General features: G+C 40.4%; 1 protein-coding gene across 1 annotated transcript; it reads right to left on the minus strand.

Moving 5' to 3' along the window:
* Positions 1-1,377: 1,377 nt before the first annotated feature.
* Positions 1,378-16,161, minus strand: EDNRB (endothelin receptor type B). Its single transcript, XM_066313424.1, has 7 exons — positions 15,695-16,161; positions 6,049-6,161; positions 5,684-5,888; positions 5,206-5,355; positions 4,136-4,269; positions 3,466-3,574; positions 1,378-1,963 (listed from the first exon to the last, which is right to left on the minus strand). The coding sequence occupies exons 1-7, from the start codon at positions 16,118-16,120 to the stop codon at positions 1,832-1,834; spliced, it is 1,269 nt and encodes a 422-aa protein (XP_066169521.1). The 5' UTR covers positions 16,121-16,161; the 3' UTR covers positions 1,378-1,831.
* Between the last annotated feature and the right edge of the window lie 8,401 nt (positions 16,162-24,562).

Here is a 24,562-nt window from a genome sequence, read left to right on the forward strand (position 1 = left end):
TGGTACACACTTGCACACGCTCTCACACACAAATTCACTCATGCCCACGCTGAAACGCATGTGCAGGGGTCCTCCTCACCTTGATTATACAAGCATTCACTTACCAGCTTTTGATGGGGGCAACACCAGGAATGTGGCTCACCACCCTGTTTTTAGCTGTCTGCAAGGTAGCTGTAGCTACCTAAAGTCAGAAACCCATCTAACATCAGCTGAACATTTTAATGGAAGCTGTTTTCATCCTGAGCATGTTTAAGGCATTTTAGTAAAAAATCCGAAGTTTATCAAGACTGGAAAAAAAGGTATAAATCCTTACATGTGAGATCTGGAAATTTAAAATAAAAATATTCCTGAGTTTTGATAAATAATTTTATTATAATAAAAAAAACCAAGCCTATCGAAAACATGTTTTATAAAAGCATGTTATATGACAATTTTTCTTGAAAAACTCATGTCTTAGTGCATGAAATATGTTAATAAGTCTTTTGGGACATCTGTAACAAATTAATAGGAAATGAAAAGTCAAAGAATGACCTGTCATGTATATACAAAACATGCATTGCTCCCGGCAACACACATCATGTTTACTACAGGCATCTTTATCTTTTTCTCTTCTTGCAGGGTCCTGCCCATATCTTAATACTTTACAATTAATTACATTTCACTAAACTATTTACAGAAGCAGAAACTAATCACACATCTTCTTATGCCCATAAATATAAAACTACAGAAGTAGAATATATTTTAAAACAGTATGAAGATGGGTATGCTACATAGTACTGCTCTCTAGAAGTACAGTTCATGAATTATTTTTTTTACAAAGATTTAAATCTAAATGAAGATAGGAGTTCAAATTCTTTCTTTTTCCTTGGTTACATTTTTTCCACCTGCTATTTCTAAAAAATGTTGCCCCAAGACAGTATTTGGAATACAAAAAAACCCAGTTATAAATTGTCACAGAAGTATCTCCAGTAAAGAACCATCAGGCTCTGGAATGCCCACTTTTTATACAGGATACAATTAATCTGTTTTCAACTAAAAATAGCTGAAATAATAGCCGTTGTTTGTATGTTTCTTCTAGCATAAATTTTTGCTTTTGGTGTGTATTTCTCTCCTTTGCTATCAGTAAACACAAATACTCATACCCAAAGTGCTGCCAAATGCACTGAAGACACACAGTAGCTAAAGAAAGGAATTTATAGAACCCTCAGGAGGTTCCTTCTGACAGTAACAGGTAAAAACAATCATCAAAGTAAAATGCACTTTTGGCTTTACTGCATCCTTTAATATTTTCAGTAGCTACCTCTATAATACACCTGATAAAAAAATCTACTTTTTAACATTTAGACTGCTATTACAAAGTATTTCATGTTTTATTAAAAAAAAACTCACAATAGTGATGGTGGTTAATTTACTTTATAAAAGATAATACATTGAGTTATATATAATAATGGCTTAGATCCAATTAACTTGATATTATGCTGCTTAATAATTACTGTGACTTCAGTTCCTACAACTGTTACAAAGAATACAAACGATCGCTTAATGTACAGGAAGTGGGGATCATTTGGAAGTGCTGATTCAGAAGTATTCAAGTGCTAACAATGGCTTGTTCTTTCTATGCTTTTCTTCATGTTCCATAAACGATGATTTCATAAATGTCCATGATTTTCAATGTGACACAGTTTTAGGGCAATTTTTTCTTAATGTTCTTTTTTATGTGCAAATAAAAAACTACATTTTCTGAATGTTACCATCTTGTTAAAAGTAATTGCCATTTTTACCTAAAAAGGCACCAGCATTAATGTAAAAGAATATACCTTTTATGCTTGTTTTATGAAGAGCTGTACTTATTACTGGAGCGGAAATTATCATATCCGTGATCATTAGCTTTGAACTTTAAACAGGACTGCCTTTCCTCCAGGGACAACAGATCTTTGGATTGGCACCAGCAACACAAGCATGACTGTTAAAATAAAAGAAATAAACATTTTACCTCACTCTGTTTTTGCACAAGTGGCAAAATGCACTGAAAAGCTGCCCTTTCTCAGGAGTAGAGTAGGAAATGGCAAATGTGCAAGCTGCTGTTCTGGGATTATAGCATAAAGCACAGAAATGGGGTTCAACTCTGAGCTGCTTAAATGGCCCCATTAGCAACCTTAACTGCTGGAGTACAGGAAGAGTTATACTGAGTAGTTATATATAGTAACAGCCACACACATACCCCTTCAAATATGGTCTGCAATTCTAAACTGATTTTATCTGAAAATAAAATTATGACTCCTTGTCATCCTTTCTCTGATAATTGTTCTTGGGAAAAAGAAATAGTCTTCTCTATGCTTTCTAAGTAAGATGCTGCTATTTAGCTCATTGTTCTGAGGTGGAAAAAAAAGAAGCTAAAAGAAGGGTGAAAACCTACCTACAATTCATACATTTACTAAATGTACTGCAGACCTTTTTCTCATGGTCCTGTCTGGCCTTTGGGTGCTGGAAATGCCTTCCTTACACCACTTACTTCCATGCTCAGGATGCTGGAGAACTCTTATGTGCTCTCAGCTCCAATGACTCTTTTAGGGAGCAAGCAGGATAAACAGGGAAGACAAGACCAACACTAAAACCTCTGCAACCTGTGCTGGCACAATTATGCAGGAAATATATTAACACTACTAGATGTAGAGCTAACTGGCTTCTGCCTGAAAGATTTTTTCATCTTGCTAGTAAAGAATTTAAACAGCCAGGCAATAACCCTAGCTGTGGCCAGTGGTTAAATACCTAGCAAGAAAAGAAAAATCTAACAGTTTGCCATAGGCAATGTAACGACTCTGATATAGTGTCTGAATATAGTAAGGGTTCACAAAAGAAGCCCAAATCTTTGTATTTTCCAAGCAGACATGAAGGCTGAAGGGCTGCAATCCATATGCAATCCAGAGCCTGAAATCCTGTGTGGAGAATTAGTGCCCAGCTCTATTGACTCCGACCAAGCCAGAACTACAAACAGGTCTGTCTCATAAAACGTTGGCACTGGGAAGGGACAAGTACAGATTTGCACCCTCTGCCTTACACGGCTGATTGAAGTGCTCAGCCAGGATAAGGGAGCCCAGGGTCAGCACCCTCCCTGTCAGGATGCACAGGACATGGCTACGTGAATCTCTGCAGCACAGTCTGAGTCTGCTTTGTCAGTGCTCTGGAAGTAGCTGGATGCCAGCTTCAGTCAGGAAATGATGTAGCACTGATTAGCATGATCCCCAGAGGATTTATTGTACACTCTGCTGTTTTGCTTTCTCTTTTTATTCCCGTCAAATCTTAGTTTCCTCCTACGGAGCTTCAGCAGGAAAGGGAGAGAACATTTACCATAATCCAATTAAAATTTAGAGTAAAACTTGAAAACACTTTGTGCATGTTAAGGAATTAATTTTTTCTACTGACATCATCTTTTAACCAGAGGAGTAACTCCCAGCAGCCACTTACCTTAAAGCAGTTCTGGAATCTTTTGCTCACCAAATACAGAGCTATTGGATTGATGCAGGAGTTCAGTGAAGCCATGTTAATACCAATGTAGTCCATCACAAGAAAAAAGCTGTGTGGAAATTAGTGAGACATTTCTCATTTGCTTTGAAAAGGATTAGTAGAGGCTTACAACTATGGAAATTGGACTTGGTTTCACCCAATCAAATCTAGCTATTAAATGTAATAGTAATGGGGCTTAAACTTTTTAATGAGGATTAACTCACGCAGGTAACAGTTACACTCAACAAAAATGTCTGAATCAGAAGACCATTCTTGTGAAAGTAAATTCTGGAGATCCAACTATCTTAACTTTTTGAAGATATTTACAAGGTCTTTTTGCACAAATTGAATCCTAGTTGCTCTGTTGGAAGGGAAAATAGAAACTCTCTTTCTATTTTCTTAGCACCACATGACAGAAGAACAGGCCCAAAAAGGATCAAAAGGAAGATGGGAAAAAGAAAGGGAATTCCTCAAAATTTTCTTTATCTGCCACTGGAGTGAAACCAGAGTGTCCCAGATAAACAAGCAGAGACAGCTCTAGACATACAAAGTAAGCTAGTTCAATTGGAAATCCAAATATGCTTATGGAGAATGCCCACAATATACAGACATTTTATTTTTGCATCCTCACCTTAAAAGTTCACATCTGTTGGGGTCCTTCTGATCATAAATAGTGAGTTTCAAGATTCTGCTTAAGTGAAGTGGGAGCCAACACAAGGCAAAAACAAGTACCAGACAGAACACAGTTTTGGCCACCTCACGTCTCTGAGAAAGAAAATTAGACAAAACAGTGTTACAGTTCCTCTCCCTCTCTCTTTTCCTCTAGATTGTTGTTGTCTTCTAACATCCAAGTGTTTAATAAACAAGATAAAAAAGCCTATCAAAATAGGAGTTAGGAAAACATCAAATAGCTTGTTTTCTCGGAATATGTGCTTGATCTTTTCTATTGTTTTAGATGTCTTGCACTGATTCAATGTATCTCTTATTTCAAGAAGTATGAGTAATATGAAAAATCGAGGTCATGAAAACATTAATTTAAGCAATAATTTAAATTAAAATTAAGAACACATTTGTCTCCCTGATCACTTTCAAATACCAGCTTGGTTTCAATTGCATTTCCTTGTGCTTTGATCTCACATCTTATTTTAAATGCCTGAAGAGATTCCAATTACAGCTCTAACCAGGTAAGAGGAAAGGAGCACAAACACAGAACAAACACAGAACAAAGTTTAATTCTAGTGACGTCTGATGCTTGTGTCTGGGGAACTAGTACCTAGGAGTGTATGCTGGAATATGTTTTGTTCTGCTAACATATACCAATAACCTCACTAGGGTTCAGCAAGAGCTTGCTTCAAAATAATTAACAGTTTTATAGCACCACTTTCTAGACTAGAGCAAGACCTCAGTTAGCATTACAAAATAGCCAACTCTCATTATAGTAAAGAAGAAATAAAACCTATAAAACCTGAAACACTAAAATCAAACAAGAAATAAACAATTTTGTGATTTTCAGTTAAAATCTTAGGTTCCTTGGGGCTCTAATATATACATATGTATGAGTTCAGCAGCACCACTGCTAGGAAAGTTTTCTCTGCTTCTAATCCTGAACTCACACAAGAAGAGAATGGTGTGGCAGGAAAATCAATAAGGTTATTAGTTAGAGTGTCTACAGTTAGAGAGTGGACAGGGGTAAATTTTTACCTGTTTTAAGTGGTCATTTAAAGCAATCTGCATCCCACTTTTCTTTCGTAACATCTCACAAGTCATGAGAGTATAGAAAAATGCTGTGATAGCCAGTGGCAAACAGAAGTAAAAGCTGAACAGCCACCAGTCTTTAGCTTGCTTGTAGAACTGTAAAGAAAAAAGCAAAGCAAAAACATGGTTAGGAATTAAATGCTGAGCATTTTGCTAAGTGTGCTAATCGGTCAGTCTGTCCTGAAGTAAGCCGTATATTACAGGTGAGAAAACAGGACAAGACAGCAGAATGTTCAAAGGCCACACAAAGTCAAAGATTTCTGAATGCTCTTCTTTGAACTAGTATGCTTCAGAAATGTCAGTATTTCATTTGAGCATTATATTCACCTACATGTCACATACACCTGTTGCACTTTACAATCCATACAACACTGCAAAGATGCAAGAAACTCTCCCAGAGATTTTATAAATGTTAGTGACGTACCATCATAAAGGGTGTTTTCTGTGTGGGGTGAAGCAAGCAGATTCTAAGATACCTTCCTCTGTACTCCATAGTAATCATGTCAAATGCAATAGCTTCTGGAACAGCCAGGATCACTGATATGACCCAGATCAGGACAATTTCCACAGCAGTCCACTTTGGCACTCCAATTCCTTTAATGCGACTCCAAGAAGCGACTGCTCGGTACCTGAAGCATCAGCACACATTTACAAATTCAAAATATGAGAAAACTCACACAGTTTAACTGGCTTAAATTCATCTTATTTGCATTGTATCAGCTGAGTGGAATTTGAGCCAAGGCTGGTACAAAAAAACAAATTAGAGACTTCAATGAAAAATGCTCTCACCTGTCTATACTGAGGGCACACAAACTCAGCACTGTGATGCCCACCGACGCCTTTTGAATGAAGGGCACCAATTTGCACATTTCAACACCAAAGGGCCAGTCCTCTGCAAGTAGCTGTGGAAAGAAAACAACAATTATCAAAAAAAGTCATTCCCAATGCTGAAACATGGAGTTCTATCTTGACTGTTTTCCTTTTCCACCAGGTCTTGCCCTATGAAGACAGGCTGAATGGGGTTTGCTCAGACTGGAGAAGGCACTGGGGAGACCCTGTAGCAACTTTTCAGTACCTAAAGGGGGCCTGAAGGAAGGCTGGAGTGGGACTTTTTAGAAGGGCATGACTTTTCACAAGTCATAGAAGAAAGGGGGAATGGCTTTAAACTGAGATGCTGTGAATGCCCCACCTCTGGAAGTGTTCCAGGCCAGGCTGGACAGGGCACTGAGCAACTTGTTCCACTGAAAGGCGTCTCTGCCCATACCATGCCAGGGAGGTTGGAACTAGACAACCTCTAAAGTTCAAGTCAAATCAAACCATTTTATGATTCTATGCAAAACCTAGTCAAGAAGAACCTGCTCACGAGGGAGCCCCTGAGGTGTGTGTCCTAAAAACTAGACAGTAGCAGCAGTCACTCCCTGGTGGGACATGGGTATCACTTAACTCTTAGTCCATCCTCCTTGAGCCCTGGGAACTCCACTCTTTTGCTTCTAACTTCATCTCCCCAGTGCTTATGGGAAAAAATGACAGAGCAGGAGAGGACCTTCCTCATCTTTAAATTGTTTTTATCTGCCTTGAGTGTTCATTGCTTTTCTTACATGTTTCAAATAAGACACTCTTGACCAGAAATACAGAAAATTACTTGAGGCTGATCAAAACAGGGACAAAGCCAATAGGTGCTTATCTGGGGTGGAGTTTATCTGAAGCTTAGTGTCTAAGCTCCATCAACTGAGAAGTCAGGCAACACTAGAGAGAAATGTATCCTCTATAGTTTTTTAGCTGACCATCTGATAAAAAATCAAAGGACCTGCTGGACACTCAAGGAGCACAGGCAGATAGTTTGATCTAAATTTTTTGCAGCAGGCAAAAACATCAGATGAAACCCCCATTAATTGTTATAGTTGATCAGTTTACCAACATTCTGTATAATAGTAACCAAAAGGACTATCTACACCTTCAGCATATGTCTAAGAACTAAGAAATAAAGAAAATAGCACTATGCATTTCAGGTTGGCTCACTTACACTTTGAATTATACACTTTAGTGGAAGTCTTGTTACATCCCCAGATGCAAATTTTATCTGATTCAGGGGAAAAGATTTACTAGACACAGAAAGCACCTTCCTCACAGCTGATTCTACGAACAGACAAACATCTGTAGCCTCAGTTTAGCAACATGTAGCCTTTGAACTCTGCTGTGAGCCTCTTTGATGGTCAAATACACCAGAGCAGCAGCCAAATCTTCCAGTTTTCACTAAAACAACATTCTCCACAACAAGGGCTGTGCCAAGAAATAGACGCAATTGTTATATAGAAGAGTAAACTTTTGGAGTTTCTGTAATTAGTTAGATTATCTAAGCCCATCTCTGTTTCTTCAAATGAGGTCTTTGGAATGTAATGCAGATACAGGACTACAAAATGGAAAAGGAGAAGGAAGAATGAGGACTACCCAAAAGAGACTGGAAAATCTTTCCCTTGGCTCGGGTGTCTTCAAACAATTCATTTAAGAGGGTTGGAAGAATGGAAGAATAGATCATTATACTGTGTGAATGTTTCTTGGAACCAGAAGGCTACAAAGTCTCCAAGGAGGGTTCTGGCCAGGCTGGATTGATGGGCCAAGGTCAAGGATATGAGGTTCAACAAGACTTGGGTCACAACAGCCTCACGCAGTACTACAGGCAGGAAGAGTGGTGGGGAAGTGGCTGGAAAGATCTGTCAGAAAAGGTCCTGGGAGTGCTAGTGATGCCTGGCTGAACATGAGCCATCATTGTGCCCAGGTGGCCAAGAAGACCAATGGCACCCTGGCCTGGATCAGAAGGACCAGGGCAGTGATTATCCCTGTATTTGACACTGGTGAGGACACACCCCAAGTGCTGTGTCCAGTTCTGGGCCCCTCACTACAAGAAACACATTGAGGTTGAGCTGCTGGAGTCTGTTCAGAGAAGGGCAACAAAGCTGATGAAAGGTCTGGAGAGTAAGTTGCATGAGGAGCAGCTGAGGGAGCTGGGATCATTCAGTCTCGAGAAGAGATCTCGTCGTTCCCTTCACTTGCCTGAAAGGAGGCTGTAAGTGGGGGACGGCTTCTTCTCCAAGTAAGAAACAACAGGAAAGGAGGAAATGGCCAAGTTGCACCAGAGAAGACTGGGAACTAGGAAAAACTTCACTGAAAGGGCTGTCAGGCATTGGCTGCTCAGGGAAGAGTTAAAAAAAAGATGTACATGTGGCTCTTGGGGACATGGCTTAGGGATGAACACAGCGGTGGCAAGGTTGGCAGTTGGACTTGATGATCCTAGATCTTTGCCAACCTTAACAATTCCATGATTCTATAACTGAAGGTAGCCACATACAGAGTTGCCTGCTCACATTGGTTTGCTTCAGCAAAGTCCTTATGCAAGCATACATGTCCATCTAAGGGTAAACACTTACACGGCCCATGAGAGTTTTTTGAAGAGTCCTGATATAATTTAAATATAATTTCATTTGAACACAAAAGAAGTTAAGAACATTTCATGACCATGGGCTTTTGTGAATCTCTGTGAAGTGCCCACCAGTATTTTCAAATACCAGAATACCTCCAAATATCTGCTTTAGCTCTGTGCTGTAATGGAATCTTTAAAAGAACAGCAGTACACAAACTGCAACATGGCCTAGCCATTCCTTCAGTGATCTACTTACGTAAGAATAAATATAATGCCTCTGCAGAAATGAAGCAGAGAAATAAATTCTAAGGATTTACATTTCTCGAGAATTTTAGGGAAAGTAATAAAGCACAGGAAGTAGGCATGAGTTTGTAATAACCATACAGTATCTTTTACTTATGTAATGTGGGAAAATAACACAGTGTGTGATTAAAGTATTTTCAGTAAAGTATCTCCCTGAGACGACTTCTGAATTTCTGTAAGGGGATGACAGTAACAATCTACTATTAAAACTGTAGTGTGAATAATTACATGTATTCTAAATTTACACCCTTACAGAATTCAGTGACAGCTGGACTAATTTATATCAATCAGGCAGTGAACCTCCAGCCTTTCACATCTATTTGCCACAGAAATCAAGGACTGGGTAACAAGTACATTGTATACTTATTTATGGTACCAGCTGTACATTGTACATGAGTGTATATAAGACCGGAGAGAACTCATATAAAAAGCACTTTGAAGTACAATATTCTTCTCTTTGTAACTGAAATGCAGAACTTTGGTCAAATCTCTATTGGCAGGATCTGTTGAAAGCTTTTATTTACATCTAGCTGGTGTGTAGACGCTCTCTGTCTCTCTTCCCTAAAATCACAACCCTTCAGCCACATGTTATAGATTTCACTGAACTAATACTTATCTCTCAGGTGCAGACAGTCACATCTGTGGTCCAAACTGACTGGATTTCAGCCAGCTCCAGTTTGGGATTATAGAGGTGTGGCACACGACTGAATGCAGTCTACTGAGTGAAAGGGTGCATTAGCTTCGGTTTATCATAACATAAAAACATTACTTTCATTCAGCCAGCTTATATCAGAGCAGAATGGACATGCAGCTGTCTGCACTGGATTGCAAAAACATGTGCTTTATGTCTTGCAGCTGATGTATTGTGAAATTTGAGCACTTTAATGCAGGAGTCACAAGTTTCTCCATCATGGTATTGCAAGTGGTTAATGATATGCTCTATACCAAATGCCTGAAAACATTAAGAAAGTAAAAGAAAGAAAGAAAAAAAAGAATGTTTTGATTCCTGAACTATGTTTCCTTGATGTTTGTTTGTTCTCTGTAGTGCTATCCCCTTCAAATACTGCCTTGATGTACAGTGAAGATCCAATGTAAAGTATTTGGGAGCATCACTTTTGTGGACAAGGGTAATTCTTAGTGAAACACAGATGCAGCCTATTGCAATATTGTATGAGTAAAATTATTCTCTTATGAGTCACAATAGGGTAGCTGTAAAGAGATTGTCATTTTACAAATGACAAATGGCTTGGAGCTATGAGAGAAGATACTGCCAAGTGGCAGCAAAGAGAAAAATAATGTTGTGTTTTCATAAGTAAGATGCCAAGAGTAGTCTACCACTGGCTGTATTCTGAGTGACCTTTCCAATGTTTTACAGTCATTTATTTTACACAGGCGAGGTTTTAATTGCTGAGCAGCAGAGATGTGTTTAAGATGAAACAGATCAAAAGGAAAGAGAAAACATTGCAGAATGAAGTGAAATCATACTCAAAAGAACCAATACATATGATGCATGCCTAGCCAACGCTTTCTCAGACCAGACAGATCTGAGCCTAAACTGATGTGCAAGCTGCAGAGCTATGAAAGAAGCCCCAAGAGATGCTGTGACTCACAGACACACCTGTGAATCACAATTCCCACTCTGCTCCTCTTAGTTGTGCAAGAACTGAAAGATGTTCTCAATCTGCTGCTGGAACGAGCCAGGCTGTGAGCACAATGTGCTGCTCTAGGGCGCAGCTGCTGTGGTCCCCAGCCAGAAGGCTGATACCTGGCTCCAACCCACTGCTGCTCAGGGGCTGCAGTGGGGCAGGAAGAAGCAGCAGAGTGTGCAAATATTCCCGTCAGTGCTCAGTCCCCAGCAGTGAAAACGCATGGGAAACGCAGAGCAGGAATTTGCGCTTCCGCCAAGCCGTGCGTACACAGCAAGTGACATTGGACTTGATTTTCATCATTATAAACAGCAGGTACAACAGAAACCAGACAAGCAGCTCTATGAATTCACACGCAACAGCTTTTCAATACGTCTCTGAAATGACTGGTAGATTTTCATAGATTTTCACCTGATTTTTTTTTTTTTAACACAGGGCGGTTATTCAGATATTTTACAGGAGCAGGCATTTTTCAAAACAGAAAATTTCCCCAGGAAATTAAGGTTATGGTCAGGGTTAAGTCAGGCAACATCACAAAATAATTACTATTTAGTTTTAATTATGTCAGGGTGAGGATCTCCCCTCTAGATAAAAAACATATTTCCCTGCTTTCAAGCATAGCTAGGAATGCTTTATTGATCTATCCAACAAACAGTGTAAAATCTTAATATGAACTATGCAACTACTATCTTTTCTTGTATCTTTATTATAACTCCTGCTAGAAACTCAATTTTAAAAAATTAAGATAATTTTATACAGTCATCTTGAAAATGACAGAAACCTTGTAATGTGCTGTTGCAGTAAAAAAAATTCTGCAATTTCACAACTTTGGTGGAAGGACTGTGTCAAAAGTAACCGCTTAGAACGCCATGCTGCTGTCAGATTGGGATGCATCAACACAGGGTAGATGAAAAAGCCAAAACAGGTCAAAACTTGCTTTGAAATTTGTCATGTCCATCCCTTATACATGTGAATGTATACACAACAAATGTACACATAATGAAAAAAACCTACTCTCAATTTACACTGAGTTAGATATATAGCATTGTTTAGATGCTAGTATATACTCTAGTATATACTCTAGTCTATACTCCAGTTTGGAGATCTCCCAAGAACACTATCTATGTATGTGTACTTTTAACAGCATTCAGACATTTCCACTACTCTGTATACTTGACTTGAGAATGGACTGTTCCCATCTAAAGTTATCCCTTCCCTGCCACTGTCTGCAAGAGTCCAGACAGGTTCCTCCACTGGACAATTCAGATCTTTTTTAAGTGCCTATAACCTGTACTTGTTCACCATAAAGGGTTCTTAAGTAAAACAGACTTCTAGCATAATATGGTCCGAAATCGATAAACTTAGTGTAAGAAACTCTGATATGAACTTTGCAAGACCTGAAGTAAGTGGTTCAGATCTTGAAAGAAAGGAAATAATGCATTTCTTTCATAAATCAGCCACTAATCTTTAACATCAGAAGAACCAGCAACCAAGAGTTCAAATATGAAATATTAGAGAATACTTTCTAAAGAGAAGCACCTTGATTAGAAAGTTAGAAAAAGGTTGGCTTTATCATAATGCCTACTAGGTACTACATGCCCTACAGGTACGTGCATTACAAGAGTTAGTGAGTTAATCACAAATAAATTTCCACAGAAAACTTTTTCAGAGCCCTTTTCAGAGAACAGCTGGATTAAAAAAGGAGCCAATTTGTGTCTGCATGGTATACAGAATCCCTAATCTGGCATTTCTTGTATTTCCAGTGCTCGATAATGCCATATTATGTTAACCTTAATTTTTATGTAATCCCTAAATTAAGTTAATGAAAATAAATCACTGCCTACAAAGCTTGCCCATAATTATTGGCTTGGATAAAGACCAGATTTTTTTCTTTCCCTTGAAAATTCTTCACTCTTCCATCGCGCTCTGAGGAAAAGAAACCTATGACAGTATTGCCAGGTAGATATCCTTCCTCAGACATTTGTTGGTAGTCAGAGTTCAGAATGCCCCACAATAATGTGCAGAGCCTAGATTGCTCCCCTTGTTAAAAATCCACTGGGATATGACAATAAATTGAATTTAATGTACAGGAATAAATATCACAAAATAAGAGAGAGAGAGATGTTGTTTGTGTATCAGAAGAGAAAGCATGTTAGTCTGTGATTTGATTGTGGGTTTTTAAGCCTATGAAAGGGAAAGCTAGTGTAAGTTCGGAATTTCCAGTCCCAACGTTTTGATGTCTTAGACATGGGGTCTTAACTTTATTTACTTGGGAAGGTCAGCATAAACTGTCCAGAACTGCAGACCTGTTTTGTTAGGTGCACAAGCTGCCATTGTCTTGTCTACCAAAGTTTAAGGGCAGAGAAGGACATAAAAAAGTTCACTGACAACCTACTCTATCCTTCTGCTCCTTAACTGCTGTTTGTGGCCTCAAATTAACAAGGATATGCTTACTTAGTCTGTTTAGTGGAGCAGCATAGGATCACCTACCATTCCAATTAGTAGGAATTTTGCGAAGTATCTATACTGGCAAACCATTACAGACTGCAGAACGACTGTCTCAGACCTTCCTCTGCTTCCCATTCTGCAGCTCAGAGATCCAGGCAAAGCCAGACCATTTACTAAGACCCAGAATACCATGAAAGTCTGCCTGGTTGTACATGCTGCTACTGAACGCCCTTCAAGCCCTCATTTCCTAGCCAGTTTCCTGACTGTGTGACCGATTCTGGTATTTTCTATTTTCTAGTGAATATATTGAATGGTATTCAAATTTAGCAAGTGCAATGGACTAATTAGCATCTTGTGCATTGGAGTGCATTTGCCTCCCTATCCAGGTAACACCTGCTTTTCTTTAGATACCCTTGACTTAGGAGATGTCAATTTTCATTTGTGCACTTTTTCAGCTACTTATGTATTCACTTAATCACAGGGGACATCTTTTGCAGTTATCCCTTTTAATACCTAATAAAAAGCTTCTTCTAGTGCAGCTCTGAATTGCCTCCTATGTCTGGAAAGCATTCACAGACACTTTCTACAGCAAGTGTTATGGAAAGAACTGCTGGCATTTTATTAACATGAGAAATTCTCTCACACTGTTTCATCCAGCTGCCTAACTTGATGACGTGGTAGCAAATTCTGAATCTGGACCTGTTTCATGCAGTTTTAAATTGTTGCAAACTGCAAGTTACAATTGCTAAATATATTTGATTTACTGAGGGAGCCTCTGCTTCTGGTACTGCTGAGTGATCAAAGCCAGGTTTTTATTGCATTACTGTATGTATTCTCCCTGTTGCTCTGGAATGAAATAGGATGTAGAGTCGATAAAAAGTTATCAACTCAAACTGCCCTCAACATTTTGATTAGATAAACATAGTATCTAATAGGTGTTTATTTCTTTTTTAAACTTGCATTTATTCAAAAATTCTGTCTAAAAATAGCAAATATTTCACTCATTATTATAAGGAATAATCTAAAGTGATTATGGGCTCTTCAGTAAGATGAGTAGCAGTGCGGAAGATTTAGCACCTGAGAGCTATTGCACAGCTCCTAAGATTATCAATAGCACAATAAAAATCCCAGACTTGCAGCTGGTGTAATATTTATTGGTCAGCAGTCTGAACCTTTATTCCTCCTTCTCCAGCCTAATCACAATGATATACTTGGTGACATTCAATCAAGGTTAAGAACAGAGGTATATTACTGCATATTAACACAAATTTTGAACTTATCAGCGACATTGCAAAGTCTCATACTGAGTAGCTGTTATTGATTGAATCTTTTTGATTTTTATGAGGACAAAAAGAATTTTTTGTTCAATATATTTTTTACAAAAACGTATTTTTAAAGAAGTTATTTTGTTTCTAAATTCCACCTTCATTCAAAAGAGCACACTCCTCTCACAAGAATTAAGAGGGTGTACAGTATAAAAATCACTGAAACTTCAAATCTGAGAACTATCATGTAATCTAAATTAACTGGAGCATTAATTTAACACAATGATGACATTCCCTGCTTTGTAATACTTGAATATTTTATAAGGATAAAGAGAGAAGATTCTCTCATCTCAGCAGCTTCTGGGATAATTATCATGGATTCAAAATCTGTCCTTTCAGCGTGGCTTTCTAAAAGTACAAGTACCAACCCCTACTTTACAATCATGCATATAAAGTGAAGAGAAGGTGATAGATGAAGACTCTTCTATTCACTTTATGAAGTCACTGATGGGTGCTCAGGGATCCAGACTGTAAACTTTCAAAGCAGAAGGAGCTCTATTATTTCCAGTACACCTTCAAAGAGTGGCAGACTACAACTAGAAGCTGGATTTAACTGCCCAACTAATTCCCTAGGACAAATGAATTGCACAAGCTGGTTTAGAGAAGACAGGGCTTGTACTCCCTCCATGACAAGTCTTATCAAGTCAAAACACTGACTACTGAAGGTGCAAGAGGAGCAGGTGTGGCTCGTTCCCTGTCGGCTGCCCATGCTGCAACACCGGCAAAGGGTGAAAGGGTTCACATCTCAGGCAAGCATCGCGCATCCCAACCAAGAGATGCATAAAACCTTAGCTGAACCATTCTGTTTCCTCCCAGAAAAGCCCCCACGCCAAAAGGGTCTGTACAGACCCATGTATCACGACCAAGCTTGCCGCAGCTGAATACAAGGGACCAAGTGGTACCGACATGAGAAGGTGGTATTTTGTGCCTCCTCTCCATTCCTCGACCAGACCACTGAACATTTATTTATTGCATTTACTTCCTTTATCCTTGCGACAGCACCTGTTACCAGGTGATTTTCAGAGCTTGGCCACCTCCGTTCTGCCCCATTCCTAGCCTGGAACGCTGAGAGGGATGGGACTGAGGCACAGAGAGTCTGCCATCTGCGACCACATCTGACGAGAATACCACCCTCCGGCAGGGTTACGTCCTGAGGTGAAGTCCACGGGTGTCTCCTGGCCAGGAAGGGCCGCGTCCCCCCGCAGCGGGGACGGGCATCAGCGGGGGCCGGCAAGGGACACCGAAGGGTGACCGTCGCACCCCCGCGCCCCAATCCATCCCCGGCCCCTCCTCACCTTGTACACATTGATGGGGATGTCGATGATGATGTGGAGCAGATCGCCCAGGGCCAAGCTGGCGATGAGAATGTTGGGGCCGTTCCTCATGCACTTGTTCTTGTAGATGATCCGCAGCAGCGTGGAGTTGCCGATGATGCCCAGGACGAAGACTAGGCAGGACACGACCGTGTTGATGTACTTGAAAGTCTCCTTGATCTCCGTCTGCCCCGTGCACATGGGGGGCGAGGCGGAGCGCGGCCGCCCGCCCGCAGCCCCCGCGCCCCTGGGCAGCGCGGCCGAGCGGCTCGCGTTGTGCTCGGCGCCGCGCAGCGCGGGCGTCGGGGCCGCGCTCTGCCGGCCCGGGCCCGGCCGGAGCGGGGAGCCGTCGTCCTCCGCGGCGGCGCGGCAGCTCAGAAGCAGCAGGAGCAGGAGGAGGGAGGGCATGGCTGTGCGGCACGGCAGATTGCCCCCGCCGCCGTCAGCGCCGACCTGCGCGGAGAGAGGGGACAGGGCGTCAGCTGCGGGGACGCCGCGCCCCGCCGCTCGCTGCCCCGGGGCCGGGACCGGAGCGCTGCCTGTCCCCGGGCGGTGCCGGCGCTGCGGGCGGCTCAGCCGGCAGAGCAGCGGCGGGGCGAAAGCCTGCGCGGCCGCGGCCAGCTGCCCCCTCCGGCCGGACCTGCTCGGCGTCGCCCCGCTCGTCTCCCCCTCACCGAGCCGAGCCGATCCTCCCCGCCCGCCGGCCGGGCGAGGCGAACGCGCTCCGCTGCTGTCGCCGCGCTCCGCGCCCCGGCTGCGTGTCCCCGCCCGGGCCCGGCCGCCGCCGCTGGCCGGCGATGGGCGCTCCGCTCGGGAGGGCGGCAGGGACCGGTGTCCGTCAGCCGCGCACCAGACCCCGTGGCCAAAGTCGCGCCGGCGGCCCAGGACCCCCCCTTTCTAAAACATCCAGGCGCATCTGGCCCATCAGTCACGGCCAGACCCCACCCGCGTCCTCCGCCCCCAGCGCAGCCCGGCCCAGCCCCCGCCCGCGGAGCCTCCCTCCCGTCTCCTGTCAGGAGCTTCCCCCGGCCGAAGGGCTCCCGGCCTCGTACCGACCGGGCCATGTGCCCTGCCACCTCCCCCTTGTCTTGTACCAGGCTGACTTGGCAGTCCAAAGAAGCAGGCTTTACGGGCTTTGAAACAATTTTTCTGGAGGGTTGTTACAAGAGGTATGGGCATTGCTGGAGGACGATTGGGAAGCAGAGGGCTCTTCCTCGCTGTCCTGTCCGTGGCTCACTCAGTAGCCGGGATTCTCCCTGCTAAAGAAATCCCCTTGCACAGCCCAAGGGGCGCGCACGCTGGAGAAGCTGCCTGTACAACATCTACACGTTTAGTGCCACGTTTTAAAGCGCTTCCCAAACTGTTCTTACATCAGAAACAGTATTTTGACTGCTCTGAAGTTGCAGTTCGGTTATCTGGTTGGTTGCCGCTTTGGGCAGCCTTAGCAAGGCGTCTGAGCTCAGTGAACTCGTTCCAGTCGTTGCACCCTTCAGTGAAGCGTAAGGAAAGGAGAAAAGAGATTTGTACAGGATTTTGTGGCGACTAAGAACAGCCTCTGCAGGTTGGAGACAATTGCATGTCTAACTAAAGAGAGTTGAATTTAAAACTGTTTTTCAGCATCTCTGTGCGCATCTCCCTGATGTTCTTTTTTCTTAAATCATTCTGGACGCTAAATCTTGAATATACACATGCTTTGTTACAGAAGCAACCTGCTCACCTACATTATTGACATACCCATACGGGAAAACACTGAAAGCACATGCTTTTTTTCAAAAATTGGCAATCGATTTATCTAATCTTTCCAGAATCTTCTGCTGACATACCCTTGCACTACTGGAGCAGACAGCCTTTTCTGGTCCTCATTTAACTTCCTTTTCACCTCTCCATCTTTGTCTAAAAGACTTCTTTATTAAACACCTTCTCATTCAATCATTCTTGATAAATTTCCGCATTTACGTCACAGTGATTCTCCCCCCCCACCCCTCCCCCCATTTTAAATTACAGTATGTGTGGAATAAAGTCATTAAAGTCACTTCAGACTGTACAAGGGTACCTGGAGGCTGATCGCACTCCAGCTGGAAGACTGATCTTTCCAAGTTCAGGCTTTTCAAGACTGCATTGTGCAACATGATTCATTTTTAAACACCATGGCTGATTCCTTTCCCTAAGTATGAACATTGAATTCTGTATTATATTCGGAGCCCTGGGGATTTAAACAGTCTTTTCAGTTTTCACATTTGCATTTTCTTAATTTCCAGTTCAGCAGTATGTAAGTGAACAATGTTTTGGTAAATGCAATATTGATTTAGAAATTCTTGCCGATTAACACAGCATTAACTTTAATCTCAAAATGTTTTTTTACTTGCAAGGTTCCAGCTGAGTCTCAAAGGCTTCTATCCAGACAATCAAGAAATACATTGCAACTACAGTGAGACATGTTTGCTAACATTTTTATTATCACCACTCCTTAAGATGTTTGCAACTAGTGGCATCTCTATTGCTGCCAATTGCTTCAGCTCCAGAAGTTTTAGTAACACCAATTTAGTTTCTGAAATATTTAATGTTAGTATATACAAACTTAGTATTTACAAACCTTCAGGCAGATGCTGATACCCGAAGCATATTGCTCTTTAATATTGCTCAAATGAGTCTATGTGACAAAGCATCTAAGCTGCTTCTAGCTGCAACTACCTGAATTTACCACCTTTTCAGTTTCTAGTATTTTTTTCAGATATTTGAGGAATTAAACCCAGCATATAGTGTGGAATAAGTCTGCTTTAATTAATGAAAATTAAAGTGTTTCACATAAATTTATGTGAGGATTAAGATAATACTGTTTTAAATACCAAGACCATATCAGATATCTTGGCAAATTAGCTGTAATTTGAATGAAGATCAACTAGCAAGGTTAATTTAGACTTTGACAGGAGAAAAACATCTGTAAATATAATAAACTTGTGCCCTTTAAATGGCCTCTGCAAATTAAGCTATGAAAGAAATTCCTTACTGAACTGTATGGAATACATTATATAAGATTATGTAAGCTGCTGCTAATGTGTCTGGCTTTTTTTTTTTTTTTTTTTTTTTTTTCCCTGGGAAGCAGAAATACTCCTTGTTCTATGGAAAGTTCACTTTTGTACAAAGCAGGGAAAGCTGGTCCCTCCAGACTGCCTGTTAGTCATTTTATTGTATTCTGCTTTTCCAATGCATTTCATCCCACCAGATATTAACAATTATGTGAATTAGCCTGTCACTGTTTTAATTATAAGTCAGATGCAGCATTTCCATCAATGACTGATAATGTTCGGACTTTTTTTTCTAATTTGGAATGCCATTTACAATGTAAAAAGACTGGATAACTTGTAATCATCACCAGGATGATTTTTAACAGAAAAAATACTCTAAGTCTATTATGTTACATGTAATATAAAACATGAGAATAGGTCACAATTATGGCATCAAAAAGTCCTTTAATTAACAAGCTTATGAGACACACTGCAGGATTGTATATGTTAATTCATATAATACTTTATTGAATCAATGAGAATTTTGTTATGAGTTTGCAGGTACTTTTGCAAATACCATTAGCTTTCTGCTTATGTTCAGCAGAAGTCTGTTCCATCAGGCTTACTTTTCTTTTTATTGAGTCTGGTGGAAATTTGCCCACTAACTGGGGCAGGTCTGGGATGAATAGAAAGAATAGCTGTCTCAGTGTGAGCCACTCATTAGACGCATGAGTTGAAATAAAGTCAGAAAATAGTCCTCTGTGTTACAGAAGTTACTATAGAAACATTACCAATGGCAATTTTGAAAGACTAAGTACTTTGATAAATTGAGATATTAAGATATTGCAGTTTTGTAACTGCATATGTTCATGTACTGGGCAGATGATAAAGAAGAATGACATTATCGGTCTGTTTTTTTTTAGTCTAAACTTACACGAAAAGATGGAATTCTTTTTAGTGTGATGTATAGCTATGCTTTGTCTTTTTCTACAAAGCAAAGCAACTTCCATAAATAATAGCGTTGTCTGTCAATTGCAGTGTATTGACATTATACCTAATGTATTTTATCATAAAAAGTTACAATAAAACCCAACCAGTAGATAGCACCAATGAAATATGAAGTTTGGATGCAGATATCAGTTTTAATGTAGGTTACATTGTATATGATTGCAAGATCAAAACAATGAACAACAATCAAATTTGTACTAAGAAGAAAACATTTGTCTGTCTCTTATAGTCTTTTTATTTGGAGCTTGAGGATTTTTTAAAATGGAATTAAGTTCAAGCCTTTGAGTCAGACTGGTTGGCAACTGAAATTTTTCTTCCTGTCTAACTCTAAAACTAAAACCAATATGCCACTTAGTAAAATTTGTTCCCCTCATCCTTCCTATTCAGCAGCAGCAAATTACAAGGTAAATTGCAGTCCTGAAACTGATAATGCATGTAATTAAATTGAGGTTTAAAACACACCGAATCACTGTCTCTTCAGGGAGAACATACTGAAATGAGTTTGGAGAAGTAGATGCAGGTTTGAAAGAACAGTATTTCTGAATTTTATGGATATGATTAAAACTTTTTTTGTCCGTTTGCTTATTCCCCATGACACTTCAATAGAATAGAGGTGCTTACTTCTAAATTCCAGCTGTAATAGAAGTTTGGATCAGAATCGCCCAGGAAGTCTAGATAAGATCAGTTGTTTTAAAAAAAAGTGCATATTTCAGCTGCTGTGTAATATATGCATTTATACAAGGGAGGTGATAACTGACCATACATTGTTTATGTTGTTGCATAAATATTACTCCAGGCAAGCTTTTCAAGTCTGGAATAAATTAATTTCCAGCCAAAATGCCTGACCTCCACAAGAGGTGCAGTGATCCACTCATCCATGCTTTTCTGCAAGTGTGGCCATGTAACACACACTGTGTTCATTTGGATAGAGCAAAATGCCAACACATTTTGGCTTTAATATGTACTGATAAGCTGCACACCAATAAAATCATTCAATGGAGAATGCTCAGAATAAGGAAATCCATGCTGTGAAGTAAAAGAGAGATTTCATGTGCCAGAGAGCTGGCTGTCCATGGGCTTCTTGTTAACTTCATGCTTGGCTCTGCACAGGATGGTTCCACCTAGCTACAAAATCAAATCTATTACTGTGGGGACAGGCTTAAGCAGTGGTGAAAGCTGGTTCTTGCCACAAGGTGCTGGGGTTCCTACCAGGGAGTAACATGGCTGTACTTAGTAACAACTTAAATAGTCCCTGGGATCCTCTGCTTGCGCTGGAGAGGGAGAGACTTCCATTTCTAAGGTGAGAGTTGTTCCCTTGAGGAGACTTAATGATCTTAAGGGTCTTTTCCAGCTTTAGTGGTTCCATGATTCTGTGGTTTTCACCAAACTGCACTGACAGACTGAGGGAAATAAGCAAGAGATAATGTTTAGGTGCCATATACCCAAGAGGTATAAGTACTGTTTATGTGGTTGACTGGTAGCTACTCAAATGCTCAGAGATCTTGAAAAGTCTTTTTACAATTTATGTCATGACCTTGGGCTCTAAGATTTTCTTGTATAAGACATAAAAAGATCTCACACGTGTAAGATCAGACTTTTGAAGAAGCTCTTCAAAGACTTTTATTTCAAATAAATATTGGATTGAAAATGAAAATAGTGCTTGGACATTTTCTCAGTTTTGGGTGTTGGCCAAAAAATATCTTTGTAGCTCATCAGCTCTCAATTCAGAGAATACCAGAGCACTTCTGCATGTCTGCAAAGACTGATCCTGGCTATTATCTTTTGGAAGTTCCTAACACTGCTGGTTCTACTGGAAACCATATTTTTGGTAGGAGGTGTTTGAGAGGCCCAGATCTAATGAATTAAAACCACACTCTTTCAAATCAGTGCATCTGCTTGATGACATGGCTACTTTAACTACATTTTTCCAAGTGTTGTTGAAGGATTTGTATTCTATGTGGCATTCTGTGGTTTCTATAGATGGAAGTCTTCTCAGAACATTGACAAACAGAGACCTTAATGTATTGAAAACAGGCATGTATTATTGTTACCTTGTGCATTTTGCAACAAAATCTACCTTCTAGCATTTAAAAATGTTGTAGTGCAGTAATGTCTTCTCCTTTTGTATAGTAAAGGAGTAAAGGCTCAAACTGTTAATATCCATTTTTACATAGAGCTATATTTGGTGCTAGAAGATTGTACACTGTCAGCCAAGGCAATAAGGAATTCTGTCTCTAAATGCTGTTTTATTTGTAGAAGGTGGCCTCTGGAAGAAGCCTCAGCATCTGACTTTTTATTGATGGTACCAAGATTTTCTGGGTTCAAAAACTTTCCTTCCCTTACAAAAGTGTGTCACATTATTTTAACAGACGGAGGAATCTGGGCTTGAAGACCTGATAGGTCCTTTACTTCAGGTGTATTAAAATAACAGTGACCTTTAACTTAACCCCTACAGGTATTGACTTGCAACATCAAAGTCCCCACTATGTAGCTACATGATGGACTCTTCTCTTAGTTTGCTGTCTTTTTTTCTCCCAGGTGCCTTGGAGTTATTTTGCTTTGTTTTTTCTGGAATCCATTTTGATTTCTAAATTACTGTGGTTTTGTGTGACATTTTATCCTGCTGTCTTTGGTCCTTCAGTTGAGTAAGTTTGGTAGCCACAGATGCTATCATCAGAATCACATAGGAGTTGAGGTTGGAAAGGACTTGTGAAGGTCACCATCTTTGTGTCTCTTTACTGCTGTCTCTCCAGTCACTCTGTATCTCTTTTGGATTGAGGAGCCCAGAACTCTGGTGTCCAGCTGGCACAAACATGAATTTGATACGGTCAATCCACTTGCAGACCTTTACAGAGCCTTACCTTGCTTGCTTCTGAGGCCACAGATCTACAGTAACATTTTGTAGATGCTCTAGAAACCTGGTCATATATTTGCTCTTAGATCAAGCCACGATTCCCTGAAGTGGACTTCTTTGCTCCTAACAGCAATCTATTTTTTATCTCCAGGAAATGGAGTATTCTTGTTTCAAGAGGAACTCTCCAAAGCTACTTCCTGCTCAAAAATACATTTTGATTTCTCCAGGGAAAAGTTCTCCCTAACCTGTTTTTAGCTCTCTCCCATCCTTGACCTTTAGGTATCATTTTGTTTTCATCTTCCCTTCATGACCCTTCTTTCTCTGTTCTGTTAGGGTACCTATATCTCTTTCTTTTAAGCTTCCAGGCCAGTGAAATAATTTCCTCCTCAATGTCAGTCAGAAATAAAGTCCTTAAACTCTTCCCATCACTTTTTTAGGCTGGACACCTTCTGCTACTGCCATTCATTTTTTTCAAGTAAATGCCCTGTTATGGCTCAGCATCAGTGCACACTTCATTTTCTCCTAATTGTCATGGGGTACAAATGTAGTCTTCAAGGTCCAGCTCTATCTCTGTTCCATTGTTTACTCTTCTCCACAGCTACTTTCTTCAGTTTTCCCTGATCTCATCTTACTGTTTTTTGGTGCTTCCTTTTTTTCAAATTAATATTTTATTTTTATAACCCTGTCATTGAATTCCTGCAGCTGGCATTATCTCTTCCTGTTATACCTGATATACTTCCTTAAGCCTTGACCACATCTATTGAAATCATCCCATAGAAAAGCTTGAACTTTGCTGGAGGACACTGCCACAGAATACTATTTCTTCTCAAGGCAATCCTCTGGTTTCTTCTCCAACTCTCCTGCTTCAAAGCTTCTGAATATGACATGGATGTATTACCCTGCGAGATCTTCATAGTACAGATTCTCTGCCAAACAGCATGACTCATATATCTGTTCTGAAAAAACTGACATTCAAATATGGCTCCTATTATCTCACCTTCCTACATAGGTGAAATTTGCTTTTTTTTTCACTGTTTCATTTTTTTACGTCTGGAAACTTGATCTTGCTCCCTTCCTGTTTGCAGAAGCTGATGCCTCCTCTCCTTCATAATGCCAGTATTTTCCTACAGATGTGTTTATAGTCTTTTTACTGTAGCGTAATAAGGTTGTGATCCTGTAGTAGGTGGGCAGAATAAAGTGTATTTAATTCTGTGCTGAAATTTCAACTTCAGGTTTCAGAAAGGCTATTCAAGCAGGTGAGAAGTTCTTAGAAAGTCTATTCCAAATTTAGCTGTGGTCCACAGGAATTTATCTTGCTAAAAGCTCTTTGTAAACTGGGAATAAATTCTCTAGTCTTTTTTACCTGCAGATAATGATAATGTCCTTAAAGTAAATAAATATTCAACTTCTTAAAAATGACAAGTAGATGTTGCATTTTCCAAGATTCTTCTCCAATATTCTCACCGTTCCAGCTCCATGGTGTTCATTTCTCATTCTCCACCATGCCAGTCTCCTGATGACCCAGAAATTCTACTCTAGCATATCTTTGTCTTCCTGTGCTTGCTAATCTGCACAACAGATAAAATGATTTGGGGATTTACTCTTGTGCCCATTGTTCTTTTTTTTTTTCTGGTGTGGCTGACATTTGTATACAATTGTGTTTTAGAATGTGACCACGTAAAATGTGCAAAGTAATTGAACAGCAATTCACAGTACTGTATTATCTCATGTTAATACAGGCATGTGCATTCAGTTTGGGCTAGCACATGCAGTTCTGGGCACTTTTTGGAAACAACTTTGACCCTCTAGAACTCAGTCTATGTCCATGTCTGTTTTTTTGTTTGTTTGTGTGTTTCTAGTCAGGAATAAAATTGTGCAATGACTATCTTCTTCTTCATTTCTTTTCCAAGCCAGCAGCTGAGGAGGAAAATTAAATGGCAATGAAGAAAAACAAGTGCAAATATTGCATCTTCCAAAAGGGTC

Source organism: Sylvia atricapilla, chromosome 2 (assembly GCF_009819655.1).
Source record: "Sylvia atricapilla isolate bSylAtr1 chromosome 2, bSylAtr1.pri, whole genome shotgun sequence".
Lineage (NCBI taxonomy): Eukaryota > Metazoa > Chordata > Aves > Passeriformes > Sylviidae > Sylvia > Sylvia atricapilla.